Source organism: Exserohilum turcica, assembly GCF_000359705.1.
Source record: "Exserohilum turcica Et28A unplaced genomic scaffold SETTUscaffold_10, whole genome shotgun sequence".
Taxonomy (NCBI): Eukaryota; Fungi; Ascomycota; class Dothideomycetes; order Pleosporales; family Pleosporaceae; genus Exserohilum; species Exserohilum turcicum.
Window position 1 is genome coordinate 1,051,950 of NW_007359915.1, and position 14,426 is coordinate 1,066,375.

Here is a 14,426-nt window from a genome sequence, read left to right on the forward strand (position 1 = left end):
CATGAGCAAGATGTGATAATATAACCATAGCCCATAAATTTTATGTGGATGTACAATATAAGCGCGGTGACCCTGCTTGTAGGAAATTGCCGTGGACAAATATATCTTCGTGACAAGTTTCATGGCGTTTTGTTCAGTAAGATCACCAGCATGGATTCTTTGACCGCGTGATGCCGTATTTGCGGTATCAAGTAGCGAAACGAAATGACTTATGTGTGAGTGCGTGTATGCATAAATAACTGCCTCACGTACCGAGTAAGGTAAGAGCATGAAAAATAAGATTATTCATAAATACATTACTGCATTAGACATGGCTTGGTATGACATGACAAAGAAATCTAAGGGTTAATATAATACGGTAATTTTACAGCCGCCGAGAGGGACTCTGGTTTTATGCAGTGTCCCGACCGATGAGCCCCGAGTTTTATGAATTCGGCTGTCGGCGGAAGCGAAATTAGCGAGGCCAGAAACGCCGGCGTCGACGTCTTGAAGGGTGGTAGAGTTGGGTAAGAGCGCCCAATAGTGCTCGATCGATGCCGTGCGTCGGTTACTCATAATCATCCTGCCTCCGTGGATCGAGCTGCGGTAGAAGGAGAGTCGTGTCGTCGTTTTCGCGTGGATGGAGTTCAGTCGGTAGTAAGCACTTCTCGTATGGTAATCCGACTGCCCCTGCGTTTGTGCTGTTTGCTTCGCATCGTCTCTCTTGCTATGCAATTCTTCAGGCACTGCTCGACTACTGAAGGATCCACGTCGATGAGCTCTTCCTTCAAGAACCAACTCGAGGTTGACCGCGACACGGACAGCTTTAGACAGCTCTTATCGCTGCCAATCTGCTTTTGAAAGTAGTGGTCCAGGAAGGCGTACGAGTCGTCAAATGTCTTGTAGCAGCTGTTACACGCAAACGTTGCTCTGTCGTCTTTGGCGTCTGGATCCAGCGCAATATGCGATGTGAAGAGTATGCATCTGGAGGCCGGCAAGCCCGAATGGGTTGCAACAGATACGCATGCGCTGCAGTGGGGGCATATTTCTCGGTCGTCGTGCTTGTCGTGTGGTTGCGCTTTTTTTGCTCGTAACGTGCTCGTCTTGGTCTCCTTGAGGTCCTTGCGGAGCTGGTCGGCGAATGGACAGAATTCAACCTTGAATCGGGGCGGGGGAAGGACTGGCGAGAGGATGGGTGTTTCGAGGCGGGCATATTGGTCGCGCAGGGCGGTGAGGCAGGCGCGTCGTACGCTCTTGGCGGTTGTAATGATGTCGTCGATGGGAGTGACTGGCGTGGACGAGAAAGCACTGTCGTACAGCGGCTGTCTGATTTCGTACTGCACTCGAAGCAACTGTGCAGAGAGAATGGTGTTGCACTTTTCTGCCCATGGTCAACACGTGCATCTTGACGATGACAGCACTAGACTCACGGTCTCCCTCCTCGAACCGCTCCCCAAACGCTTCCTTTCCGGACTCCATGATTCTCTGGATCTGGCGGCCAAGGCTCAAGGCTCTCCCAACAGCGTCGTCCCGGTTCTTTCCACCAAAGCAGATCCATTTGGACCGGGTGTGCCGGTGGCGGGCCTGCCACTGCTCGTAGGCCTCGTGAGCATCTTGAAATACGCGGTCAATGTCCCAAAGCGTGAGGGCCGTGTGCTGTGTCTTCTCCCAGGACATGGCAACAGCAGGACACATTATACAAGTAGTAGGGCAAAAAGAAAGCGAGCCGGCAATTAGGAATACAGAGAGATAAACAGCGCTGATGGGATAGACAAATAAGAGGTGAAACGACTAAACAAGACCATCCGGGCGTTACTTGGTCAAGGCGATCTTGCCGCTTGGGGGGAGAGGCGCATAGACGGCGATCTCGATTAGGATAAGCAGCAGCCTGTCAGTGTTATCCACCAAAACAAGCACGGTAAACATGGGGGAGAGTGCTGCGTACGTCTTTTAGGTGCGGCTGCGAGGGGCCTAGTCATGTGCATGCAGGTGCCAGCGCAGAAGTAGGAAAGCTGACGACGGCGGAAATTGCACGCATGAAGATTGTCGTATTTGTGGCGCGCCTCGGCGATATTGGAGGATTTTAGGGACCCGAAGACGTTCCCGCTACCAGCGGACGTGCCTTTCTTTTCATGCCACCCAGGCGGACCGGGTTGCGGGTGATGAACTACGGGTCCAGGTGGATACATGGATCCCGTGGTCTGTGAGTGTTGGGTACCACGCCCAACGGAATCATCGTCATGGCTGCTAATGTGCTGAGGCGTGCGGCTGTGCAGGTGCGTGTGCATGCGCCGGTGCATCGTGAGGCGCGAGTCGTGAGTCGTGAGCCGCCGTGATCAAGGAGCTGGTGCTGGTGCTGGTGCTGGTGCTGAGTCTGAGGGAAAAAAAAGGAGACGCTGGGAAGCGCCCGTGGCCCGAGCATCGCCGCCGTCTTCTCCGCAGCCAAACCAGTCACCGACTTCTTACTTACTACATGCATGCATATGACGACGATGACAACAACGGCGGCCGGCATGCCAATGCTCTGGCCTCGATAAGCCCGGATTTACCTTTTCCATGCGGCTCCTCTCCACGCGCACAAGCAACAGCTTCTCCTGCGCTGGGCCCACGCACCCGGTTAGGATACGGGAGACATGGGAAGCGCCGCTGCCAACCACGGCACTGGAGAAGCAACCCCGCGCCAGCTCCTCGCAACCCCTCTGCCCCACCATGGACAGCTTGGAGCTTCATCCATTTCTGCCATCGAGCATTCTCTGCTAACCCGCCGTGCTAACCCGCATTCCTTGTAGCCATGTCTCACAGCCACTCGCACGAGGCTGCCTCGCACTCGCACTCTGCAGCTGACCATGGCCATACGCATGAGATTCTCGACGGGCCAGGAAGCTATGTAGGCCGCGAGATGCCAATCATCGAGGGAAGAGACTGGGAGGACCGCTCCTTCACGGTTGGCATCGGAGGGTACGACTGCCTTTCATCAACCAATCTATACATGTCGCTCGTCTGGCCCAGCCCTATCCGAACACCGAAGCCGTGGCACCCCACCCGCAGCCGTGAGACATGCTGACTGGAGTAGACCTGTAGGCTCGGGCAAGACGGCCCTCATGCTGGCTCTCTGCAAGCATCTCCGAACACGCTTCTCCATAGCCGCAGTGACAAACGACATCTTCACCCGTGAGGACTGCGAGTTCCTGACAAAGAACAATGCCCTACCCGCGTAAGGCTTTTCTTCCAACCCACCCGGCGGATTGCCATTCTGACCGTGTCCACAGCGAGCGCATTGTCGCCGTCGAAACCGGAGGCTGCCCCCACGCCGCCGTGCGTGAAGACATCTCGGTCAACCTCATGACGCTCACGACACTCCACCACAAGTTCAACACGGACCTGCTGCTCATCGAATCCGGTGGCGACAACCTGGCTGCAAACTACTCGCGTGAACTCGCGGACTTCATCATCTATGTCATTGACGTCTCGGGCGGTGACAAGATCCCCAGAAAGGGCGGACCTGGCATCACACAATCCGACTTGCTCGTCGTCAACAAGATCGATCTGGCTGAGGCTGTAGGCGCTGACCTGAACGTCATGGAGAGAGACAGCAGGCGGATGCGTGAGGGCGGTCCGACCATTTTCGCCGTCGTAAAGCGCGACCAGGGCGTTGACGCCATTGTCGATTTGATCCTGTCTGCCTGGAAGGCGTCGGGCGCGGTACAGGCGCGGAAACAGGTGTTTAAGCCTACCCTGATGGATGAGAATGAAGAGGGAAAAGAGAGGAGTTACAGTATGACGTGATCTGGAAATGATCAGTTGAATGGAACACTTTCAACCACACATGGCGCTGGAGCTAGCATGGTGCCAGTTCTGTTGACTGTTTTGATTCATCTGCTCACTATAGCTCTGCAATTACGAGCCATCTAACTGTTTACATGTTCAAGTCAGTCTACATGTTCGTCATGTCCAAACTGCGTAATACCGCAACTAATCCAATCTTTTCAGCGATCCAAGTAGCCCTTCCAAGCCTAGCGCCTCAGTTCGCCCATGGCCTCCCTGAACGTCGCCAGGCCCTTCTCCAACATGGCCCTCCTAGCCTCCAGATGACCTCTCTGCTGCGTCGTCTCTGGAGGCTCAGCAGCAACGTACTCGACCTCCTTGTCCGACATTTCCGTCACCACCAGCGGCGAAAGGATGACGTCAGGCAACGGCTCCACCAAGTGACGCTCAATGACGGCCTTGGTAATGGCGTTGACAAAGTACTTCATCTCGTCCTGGTAGTAGGCATGCTGCGTGTCGAGCGCCTCCTTACTGGCGAACACATCCATGTCGAATTCCATGAGCATGTCCATCTGGGCAGCGAGCTTGTCGATCTCAATGTACGTACATGCCGTGCCGGACTGATCTTTGACGGTCGTGGTCGAGGCTTCAGACGCACTCCCCGTCATGGCCTGATGCTTGCGCATGCGCATCTTCTGGATCCTAGTCGTAAAGTGCTGATTGTACGTGGACGGATGACGAGCCTTGTCGCTGAGAAGCTTGCGCAGCTCGGCCTTTGCGTCGGCCAGCGACTTCCTCAGCGCAGCATCCACACTGAGAGCCGCGAGCCGGTGCCGGAATTCCACGGGCGTCGTGTCTTCGAGAACGATATCGACAAACTCCTCGCAGGCTTGTGCTACCTTGGTAATGTGCAGCGATGCAAGCTCTTCCCATGGCTCAGACTGTTCCCAGAACAGCTGCGAGATGAGCAGCGGTTGGAACGTGCCGGGGAGTTCGTAGCCGCGCGAGCGCTCAAGCAGCTTCTTGACCCATTCAACGGCTTCGTCGCGCGTCAACTTCTTGGGAACTGGAAGGCCTTTTGTGAGCCCGTACTTGTCCCTCTTTAGTTCTTCTTCCAGCTCTTCCTGCGCCTTGAGTGCCTCCTTCGTCTCCTTCTCCTCGTCGCCAGGCCCCGCTTCGAAGAAGAACTTGTGGCCTCGGAGCCGCATGTCTTTCTCGAACCCCATGTTGAGATGCTGAATCACAGCGCGGAAGCGGCGAATATTCTCCGAAGAGTCCACTGCGGCGTCTGTGTTGATGGACCCGAAAAAGGGCGAATCGTAGTATCCCTTTGTAGCGGATTTCAAGACACTGTTGACTTTCATGCTGATCTTCATGAGGACAATGCGCTGCTCATGGCTTGTGTTGCGTTTCTCGCCCAGCTGTTCAATCTCCTCGATTGTGGTCTCGAGCCGGCCTACCATTTCCTCCTTGAGCGATGGCAGCTCTTTGGTCAGGTGGCTGAGCAGCACCTTGCTGAGGCGTTGGCGCAGCGAGACGATGCCCACGCACTCGCGAGGCAGTTCGGCATATCGGCCTTTGCTGAAGAAGCGCGTCTCATCTTCGTTACGCTGCTCAAATGAGAAGCCCATCTGGTCATCAGCCCGGTTCTTCAGCATGTGCCAGCCGCGCTCCAGATAGATGTCTTTGTTCTGCGCAAGCTCAATCCAGCTCAGCTCGTTCTCGGTGCCCTCACGAAGGTAGTCTGGTTTGGTGATGATGCCCAGAGTACGGCGGCCCTGCTCATCGACCTTGCGGCAGTGATCAAGGATAATCTGGTTGGCAAAGTCGTTCTTTGCGCTGACGACGGCCAGAATGATTGTGCGAGGGTTCTTCATGTACTGCGTGACAAGGTCCAGGATCAGCTCCTTGTCAGTCTCCGTCTGAGCCTTATTTGTCGCATGAATGAGACCAGGAAGGTCGACGAGAGTCCTGAATGACGTCAGCTTGCTACTACCTGGGCTTTGGAAATGAGAACTCACAGCTGGGGCCTGTTCGGGCCTGTGATCTCGATAGACAGTACATCGCGGGAGAATGCTCTGGAGTTGATACCTCCTACAGCGCCTAGACCCATGGCTATGGTTGCCTCCTCGATGACATCGGGGAGCTCATCAAAGTCGCTGATCGACTTGGTAAATTCCTTGAGCTTGATCTGTTCATTTTTCGGACGCAGCTTATCCAGGGTAATCGTGACGGTACTAGTCGAAGTTGTGGAGCGACGCAGAATAATCTATGTCATATCAACTCCGCGCATGAACCCCAGACATCAGTAAACTCACCTCAGTCGCAAACCGCGTGCACAGGTTTTCCTTGCGAGGAAACGGGATTTCGGTAATCGCCTCCAGCACTGAACTCTTGCCCGATGACTGGTCACCGCAAACAATGAGTTGGGGGAGCTCCACTATACCACTAAGACCAGTGCGTCGGAGCTTGTCCACAATGTCCATGACCTTGCGTTGGTCCGAGGACTGAAGAGCCTGCAGTGAGCTCGTGGTGACGGCATCTGGATCCACGTGTATGGGAGCGACTGGGGTGCTAGCGCTCTCGTAGTCGGAGCTGGTATCGCTCATGGCTGCTTTTGTCTTTGTAGGTGTACAAGTGAGTAGAGTTGAGTAGCAGAGGGGGTGGAGGGTTGTTTTGGGAGAAGAGGCGTTATTTATAGCGGGGTGAGTGGGTCTGCAGGCAGCTCTGGTGAAGGTGAGGTGAGGTGAGTACCCGCAACGGTTGTGTGCCGAAGAGCAAACACACAGCTTTCACCAGAATAGTCCAAGACCAGGGTGACTGCATATGAACGCACATGAGGTGCCAAGATGTGAAAGCCTTTGAAGTCAAGTTTGGGAAGCGTAATGCAGTTCAAGCTGCATATCAACGTCAGTCACGTGCTAGTTGTACAGTGGCTCAGAGCACTTAAAGAAATCAATGCTGATTAGTTCTAAGAAACTCCAGAGCAAATAACCAGGATACATACTAAGATATTAAGAACCTCTTTTTTAAGCTAGTCGTATATTCACGTAAGGAACGCCAGACAGCGAATTCAAACTTGAGCCAGTGTTTGCTTATCCCAGACGATACGGCTTCCTGTGTTCGAATTTATCCATCCATGAAATTCTCTTTGAAGCCGTAGAGCCCGTACCCTTATTCTGCTATCTAACTGTGAAGGTACATACCGTTGTGATGCGATAACAGTATGCTGCTACTTGTGACACGGGGAAGAAAAAGGCCTATGAGTCCCATCGTGATATTCATAGATAATCAAGAAAGACATAACAAGTTATCTATCCCGATAAGGGGATTTTCCACGCTTTATCCTTGTATCGCTCTCCATGTAGTCGTCGGGATAGCACGTACATATCGTGTACAACACGGGATGCTTCAAATACCGGAAATGCTCTCTCCTCTTCCCCGCTTTTACCAGTATCTTGAAACTAAGAATAAACAAATCAATGCCCTTGTGCCTCCACGTTGCCTCTGGTACTCAAGCTGGATGTTGCTCTCTATCTGTTCTACCGTTTAGTACTGCCCAATAAAAGCTTAGAATACGTACTACCACTGGGTTATTACTTAGCCTCCAAGACTGTACATACATAGTCTTCGTCCTTTTTCTAACCTACGTACCCGGTAGAATAAGCTAGCGCGCAAGCAGCCAAGGCAAAGTCTTGGTAATGAATTACGAGGATGGTACGAGCACAAGCATCAATCAAACAGAAATGATTCAGCCCACTAACCGCCTTATGCACTGCGCTTTTAGTGAATTTATAGACAGTAAACTCAATCGTACAATTCGCCTAGTAAGCCCGAGGGAGGGGTTGCATCAGAGTACAGATTGGAGAAAATATAATCTTATCTTGGCCCAAGTATCGCTTCGACAGGCCAGTTCTAACAATATCTGAATGCACCCTTTACAAACACAATGCGTTGCTAATCGAGAACGCTACGAACAAGAGAAAAAGCAGCACACAATTATCCACAGCCCTACAACCTCGCGCTCTCCTTGTTCCCCTTGAGCTGATCCCAATCCGCCATCGTGTACACGACATAACCCTCACCAGTGCTCATTCCCTTGTTAGCACCCAGCGCCGAAGGATTCCAGTAGATAGTATCGTACTCGACCTGATCGTTGCCCTGCTCCTTGGCCTCTTTGTCGGCCCTCTCCATGAGCTTCCTGAGGTCGATACCGTCGTTCCTTAGCGGAACCTTGTTCTGTTTGTTGTTGTGCATTGTCGTTTGCTGCTTTTGTATCCTCAGGAATACGGGAACTGCGTATTTGGGTAGCTTTGCGCTTGCATGCGCAAGCAGGGCGTTGAAGTCAAACGAGTTGCGGTGCGCAGGATCGATGAAAATGGCGGCACAGCCTGCTCGGCCATCGTAGCCTGGTACCTCGACACCATAGACGTTGGCTTCTTGGATACCAGGGAACGAACCAAGTGCCTCGCTGACTTCGGCTGTGCTGACGTTTTCGGACTTCCAGCGGAAAGTGTCGCCGAGACGGTCCATAAAGAACCATCGACCGTCTTTGTCACGGCGGAGAGCGTCACCCGTACGGTAGTAGAGGTCGCCCTTCTTGAAGACGTTGCGTTCAAAGCGTTTTTCGGTGGCCTCCGGGTTGTTCCAGTATCCGACAAATGCGTCTTCGCTAGGCATGTGGACAAGAATCTCACTGCCCTCTTCGTACGATTTGCGTTTACAGAAGCCGGTCTTGGGGTCACGGAGGAGGTCGCCAGTGATCATGTCAACCTCAACAGGGACATATACGTTGTGAGTTCGCCAGCGCTCAATCAGACCTTGGTGTCCGACTGAGGTGGCTGTGAAGGGCCCGCGAGAGCCATTGAAAAGCACCATGACGCCCTCTGTGCTGTTGAAGAATTCGCCCACAATCTCGATACCAAAACGATCGACAAAACGCTGCCACACGTCGGGACGAAGACCGTTTCCGAACATGGCTCGGACTTTGTGCTTTTTGTCGAGATCGCTGGGAGGGGCATTGAGGAGATAACGGGCCGTCTCTCCTACGTATACGATGGCGGTGGATCGGGACTCGACTACGTCTTTCCAGAACTTTGATGTAGAGAACTTGGTGCCGATGCAGCAGGTAAGGCCAGCAAGCAAGCAGACGAGCGCAGTGGTACCTCCGGTGCCGTGATACAGAGGCATGCAAACATACCATCGGTCGCCATTGGGTCCTGGTTTCAGTCCCAGCGCACCTACACGGCCTGTCATGCCAGGGGCTCGCTCCGTCGGCATTGGGCAGGCCTTGGGGTGTCCAGTTGTGCCACTAGTACTGTCAGCCCGATACTCTGACCACGGAATCCGTGGATTTGACCAACCTTGTGTAGAAGATGAAGAGCGGGAACTTGCCCTTGGCGTTGACTCTGAGTTCGTCTTCCGGTCGCTTAGGCTCTGTCCTCGAAATCTCACCCTTCAGGTCGTTGTCCAGAATCAGAATGGTCATTCCGAGCTCCTGCTCCAGCCTTTCCCGTATATCCTCTATCCTCTTTCTGCAATCCATGTCTTCATCCACAAGCAGCACCTTGGCGCCGCTGACCTTCAAGCAGTGGACCAGGGCATCGCCGGCCAAGTTGTAGTTGATCCACGCCGGTGCGCTTCCTATGCTCCAGCTGCCCAAGTGTGCAAACAGAAACTCGGGTCGGTTCATCATGTACATGGCAAAAAGCTGGCCGGGCGCGACGCCATGCTGGTGGAGGTACTGGCCGTACCGGCAGGCGTTTGCGTATGTTTCAGCCCATGTGTAGCAGCCGTTGCGAGACCAGATGCATTCTTCATTCGCAGGGAGACGGCGGACTTGGGTTTCGAATTGGTACCAAAGGGACTGTCCTTTGCCTTGCGCTGTTTTATCGTTAACAGGGCGCGATAAGGGCATGTAGCTACCGGGAGCTTACAATTCTTCTCTATGGCGCGCACCGCAGCCTTTTGGCCACGGATTGCGGCGAGATCCTTGGAAACGTGGTATTTGGCGTCGATATAAGCGGCAGCGGCGGTGACACCTGCAATGGCGCCTGCGACGGGTGCTGCTGCGCCGGGTTAGCTGGGGGTTGTACAGTATGTAGTAACCGCTGACGCAGTGACATGTGGTTGGGAGTTGAGGCGCGCCGGGGGGAAAGCTCCCCCCCAACCAACCAACCAGTAAACACTTACCTAGAGCCATGATTGCGGATTCCAAGCTTGTGTCGAGAGAAAAACACCACAGCTGGGAGAAAAGAAAACAAGGCGGAAAGGGCAGGAAATGGAGGAGCAAAAAAGGTGTGTCCTGGAGTAAAGTGCACTGCTTCTTGATAACCTGCGACACGTCCACCAGCAACGTGATCAATTGCCGACATGCCCTCGGCCGCCAAACACTGCCAGCCCCCCCATGAAAGCGACCCCACGTGCCGAGCAGCGCCCCACACGCCCCCCCCATGCTTCTCCTCCCTGGTCCCGTCGGCCCATTTCGATTTCATCAGGACCCGAAAAAGACGATGCGCAGCCTTTCTTTGAGAGAAGAAGAGAAAAAAAAATACGCCGGCGTCTTGAAGTACCAATGGTGGTGAACAGCCATCACAGCCGCAAGTCGCCATAGTAACTTACAGTACCAAGGCAGGCTGGCTACCCTCATGAGCATTCACCGCAGACCTGCATTAGCATACCGTTGCGCTCCCACCATGTTCTCTGCAGATGCATTTGCGCATAGCATCAGCATATGAGATGACAATGCGGATTGGCGATACTGTAATCTCCGGCCATGATGTTCATCCTGCTCTGGGCACTCTACTTGGCCATTTACCCCAACCATTGCGCTATTCACCCACCCATCCACCCAACAGTCCCATCCCCAAAAATCTAGTCCCTCGAAGATCTACCTCTGGCCACGCTCGCGAATCTCACGCTCCAAACGGAAGATGCCCGCTTAGCTCCTATTACAGTACACACACCAGTGCCAGCACCCCCCATGCAACTGGTTTCCGAGGGTCCCCGGAGTTTGTCTTGCCCAGCTAGCCGCGCTTGGGTCCCGACCATAAGATTTGCATGACAAGGCAATTGAAAGCGGCAATGCGGCGCAGACACAATTGGCTGCATGCAGCATGTACGGTGCGGATGCACGCTCCAACCTGAACTACTTTGAGAAAAAAAATGCCAACAATACTGTTGTATACACATCCCTGTGCCAGAAGGGGAGGGACTTGCCGCTTCTCTGCACCCTCGGTTACCGGGTCTGATGGTGCAGCCCCGTTTCCACTAACCTATTCGGTGGGCTCCCGAGTACAAAACTTTTTCGGCATATCGCCCTGCAGCCACAGACTTGTTGTTCTTGGTGCTTCGCACTTTCCGTTTGCTGTCCACTGAGATCATTTGGGAAAGAACTACCCTCTCTTGTATCAAACAGGGCTCGGTGGTGTAGTTGGTTATCACGTCAGTCTAACAATGTGTTAGGCCACTGAAGGTCCCGAGTTCAAACCTCGGCTGAGTCAAAAGCCGGAGCTCGTCAAGAGCTCCAAATCCTTTTTTGCCGGGTCGATGCCCATCAGTGAGTGTGGGATTCAGTGCGGTTCTTTTTGCATGGCCAGAGGGACCATCTTCATCCACAGCAGTGTTGTAGGGCAATGTGTCAACAGAAACACGCGAAAGGTCAACTTGCATCAGGGCACTTCAACACAAAAGAACAAATGCACTGACAACACGTGTCTAACGTCGGAAAGGTTTTTTTTCCTTTATCTTTCTAAAGAGGCGTGGAATATATGTACACGGAACATAAAAGAGTTTGCGAGTGTGCTTAGTCCCAAGCTTGCAACAAAGACAATATCTAGCCACAACCGGACTCCAAGCAAAGCTAAATGGCGAATCAAGAAGGATAGCGATAGCCAATTCATGGCCTAGTACGAGCCAGTCTCCTTGGCGGCAGACACATGAACAGTCACCGTCTCCGTCATCGTCTTGTACACGGTGGTAGGCTGGGCCGTGCAACTAAGAGGAGCATCCTCAGCGTCTGCATTGCCGCCGGCAGGGACTTGGTTTGGAGGCGAGACGGGAGTTGGCTTTGCCGCGTTGTCGGCATCCTTGTTAGGAGGAAGAGGAGCAGCGGAGTAGGCTGGGTATTGGGAAAGGGGCACTGCAGACGCGGGTGCAGCAGCGTCGGGCGTGACGGGGAGTGTCGTGGCAGCGAAATAATCAGGAGAAGTAGGAGTTTGGCTTGGTACCGCCGACGCAACCTTGGTACTGTTTCCGGGCGCAGGGACGGACGGGGCGGCAGTGCAGCCAGGGCCAGAGGCGTCGGTGGCAGACGCAGGACCGTATTGAAGAGGGTTGCAGCCAGGAAGCACGCTCATGACGGGCGAGTCGTCGGCTGCACGGGCATTTTCGGTGGCAGAGCAGCTGGCCCACGAGTTGTCGCTGTCCTTGTTGACGTTTGCAGAGCCAAAGCACTGCTCCATTTCCTGCTGGCCGCAGCCGCAGCCGCACTTGCAGCCGTCGTTCTCGCTAATGGCTTTGTCGAGGACGCCTTCGTCCCATCCGTTCATCTTGACAGCGGGTTAGCAGATGCATGCAGGCCAAGCACGTGGGTGACTTACAAAGTCGGCGTGGAAGCCGTAGCCAGTTGGGTCGCCGTTGGACAGGACCCAAGGCGCCTCATCAGCGCCAAACTTGAACGACGAAATGTCCCACCAAAACTCAATAAACAGGGTAGGGAAGCGCGCGGCTCGGTGGGTAACAGGGCAGTTCTCGATGCCGACGCCACTGTTGCTGTTGGGGTAAGCCATGTGTGCATATCCGTTCTTGGGATCCATCTCCTTTCCGTTCCAGCAAGAGGGGAACGTGGCTTCGGAGGCGAAGCCGTATTTGCAAGAGGTAAAGCCCTTGGGGAACCCATTGTCGAAGATGGCCGCAGAGTTACCGTCGGGCTCGTGGCAGCCCCAGCGCACGCCCGCGGCGTTGTCGCTGGTGTCTGCGCGCCGCTTGGGCTGTCCAGCAACCATGTTGAAGCCCTTTGGGTACGCCGTGACGTTTGCCCAGTTGTTTCCGTCACCGTACTTGTAGTAGATCTTGGTCGACTGCTCGGGAACGCGGTGGAAGCCCGTCTCGTTCTTGAAGAACAAGGTGGGACGCCAGTACAACGACTTGTCCGTCTTGACACGGGCCGTGGTGCAAGACGAGCCCTGTGTTTCGGCGTAGTCCATGTCCATTTGCAGTCCGTTTCCTCCGTCAAAAGAGTGAAGATGAGGACTCACGGCCCCGGGGTACAGGCCGGGATCCAGACGCTGGTAGCTCATAGCAGGGCCAGCGCGGTTGTAAAAGCTGAAGTAGTTGCCGTAGCACTGGGCGGAGGCCGTGGCAGCAAAGCCAGCCGCAAAGGATACGACGTCAAAACGCATGGTGACTTTGTGACAAGGACTGGATGCTTGAACAGTGGTGGATCTGTGTCAAAATGGCGAAAAAGGTGGAGAGAGCAGGTTGTGAATGAAGGGATCGAGTCACAGACTCTAGTTGCTCTTGATATCAAAGGAGTGTGTTGGAAGTCAAAAAATGAAGGTGTGGTATTCCTGTACCGGAAGCCAAAGAGAGCGAGAGGAAGAAAAAGGGAACAGTGATGTGAAAAAAAAAGAATCCAGATAGGACAAAGTCCAAAGGGACAGAGAGACGGAGGGGGCCATGGATAAATATACACCAAAGAGCCTTTTTTTTCGTTTCCCTTCGCTGCAGGAGGTGGGAATTGCATGCAGCCACAAATTGGGCGAGCCGCCCTTCCCCCCCCTCCCATTGCAGCCAAATTTGACACAAGAAGCTTAGAAGCTCAACAATGTGACACCAAAACTGACTAGATGCATGTTATCCATAGCCGTTTCCAGGCGGCGATCTAGGCCAGGGGAGCCGCGCGTAGTCCGTTAGCCAGGCGGCGTGGGCGTCAGGGGGTAGGATAAGAAGATGCAGTTTCCAGGCGAGCCGCCAAGCACCGGGTGAAAGCGTGTCTGTGATGGCACACAACACTGGCCCCCCCAAAAAACAGGAAGAGTATGTATGTGTTGTAGCCATGTAGCGAGGCGAGCCGTTCGGCTGCCGACAGGTGAAACAGAAGGAAAACGGCGTTCGCGCCGGGCGTACAGCTTTGTTTCTTTCCGTTCCTTCGTTGCCGATAACGAGGCGAGCAGGTATCGATAGGACGAGGAGAAGCTAGCCCTGTTCCTGAGAGCGCTTAGTGTGGCACCGTCATCGCTAAGTCAAAAAAAAGGTGGCTGATCTTCAAACGGTATTACTGCGCTGCGCCGCCCCTGCCTAAGATTAAACAGTCGTGCCAGCCCGCGCCTCGATTAGCTGCGACGTCTTCTTTTCGGGCTCCGGGGAACAAGGCGAACAAGGGGCTCTTTGATAAAGAAACACACCCGTGTAAGGCACTGACACCGATGCAGCCTTGATCTGCTACCCTCGGGCTTGCCATGGTGGAGCTGGGTAGGTGTACAGTAAGTATGTCCTAGCCGCCCGCGTGGCCGTCAGGTAAAAAAAAAGAGTTTATCAAAGGATCGGTTTCGCCCTCCCTAGCAGATGGAAGCGAGATCTCCACAGGGCCACGACTGCCCTATCACGCCCGCAGAGAAAAAAACATGTTTCAAGTTTCAAATCCCGAGAAGGGGCGTTTTCCATAGGCAGCTACTGCTCCC

General features: G+C 54.0%; 5 protein-coding genes and 1 non-coding gene across 6 annotated transcripts; 2 read left to right on the forward strand and 4 right to left on the reverse strand.

The window, feature by feature from the left end:
* Positions 1-626: 626 nt before the first annotated feature.
* SETTUDRAFT_24993 (uncharacterized protein) lies at positions 627-1,656 on the reverse strand (the record flags this gene model as incomplete). The annotated part of the gene is made up of 2 exons (XM_008023034.1): positions 627-1,360; positions 1,410-1,656. 2 exons carry the CDS (start codon positions 1,654-1,656, stop codon positions 627-629), a joined length of 981 nt encoding a protein of 326 aa, XP_008021225.1.
* Positions 1,657-2,553: 897 nt separating this feature from the next.
* On the forward strand, positions 2,554-3,958 carry SETTUDRAFT_166787 (uncharacterized protein). The gene is made up of 3 exons (XM_008023407.1): positions 2,554-2,937; positions 3,053-3,193; positions 3,249-3,958. The coding sequence occupies exons 1-3, from the start codon at positions 2,771-2,773 to the stop codon at positions 3,763-3,765; spliced, it is 825 nt and encodes a 274-aa protein (XP_008021598.1). The 5' UTR covers positions 2,554-2,770; the 3' UTR covers positions 3,766-3,958.
* A 34-nt stretch (positions 3,959-3,992) lies between these two features.
* Positions 3,993-6,353, reverse strand: SETTUDRAFT_101928 (uncharacterized protein; the record flags this gene model as incomplete). The annotated part of the gene is made up of 3 exons (XM_008023408.1): positions 3,993-5,715; positions 5,766-6,013; positions 6,063-6,353. 3 exons carry the CDS (start codon positions 6,351-6,353, stop codon positions 3,993-3,995), a joined length of 2,262 nt encoding a protein of 753 aa, XP_008021599.1.
* Positions 6,354-7,641: 1,288 nt separating this feature from the next.
* SETTUDRAFT_166788 (uncharacterized protein) lies at positions 7,642-10,004 on the reverse strand. The gene is made up of 4 exons (XM_008023409.1): positions 9,937-10,004; positions 9,681-9,812; positions 9,108-9,627; positions 7,642-9,055 (listed from the first exon to the last, which is right to left on the reverse strand). Exons 1-4 carry the CDS (start codon positions 9,944-9,946, stop codon positions 7,756-7,758), a joined length of 1,962 nt encoding a protein of 653 aa, XP_008021600.1. The 5' UTR covers positions 9,947-10,004; the 3' UTR covers positions 7,642-7,755.
* A 1,157-nt stretch (positions 10,005-11,161) lies between these two features.
* SETTUDRAFT_t87 lies at positions 11,162-11,246 on the forward strand. The gene has a single exon. It is a non-coding gene; the product is annotated as a tRNA-Val (tRNA).
* A 260-nt stretch (positions 11,247-11,506) lies between these two features.
* Positions 11,507-13,190, reverse strand: SETTUDRAFT_166789 (uncharacterized protein). The gene is made up of 2 exons (XM_008023410.1): positions 12,345-13,190; positions 11,507-12,293 (listed from the first exon to the last, which is right to left on the reverse strand). The coding sequence occupies exons 1-2, from the start codon at positions 13,143-13,145 to the stop codon at positions 11,649-11,651; spliced, it is 1,446 nt and encodes a 481-aa protein (XP_008021601.1). The 5' UTR covers positions 13,146-13,190; the 3' UTR covers positions 11,507-11,648.
* Positions 13,191-14,426: the final 1,236 nt, after the last annotated feature.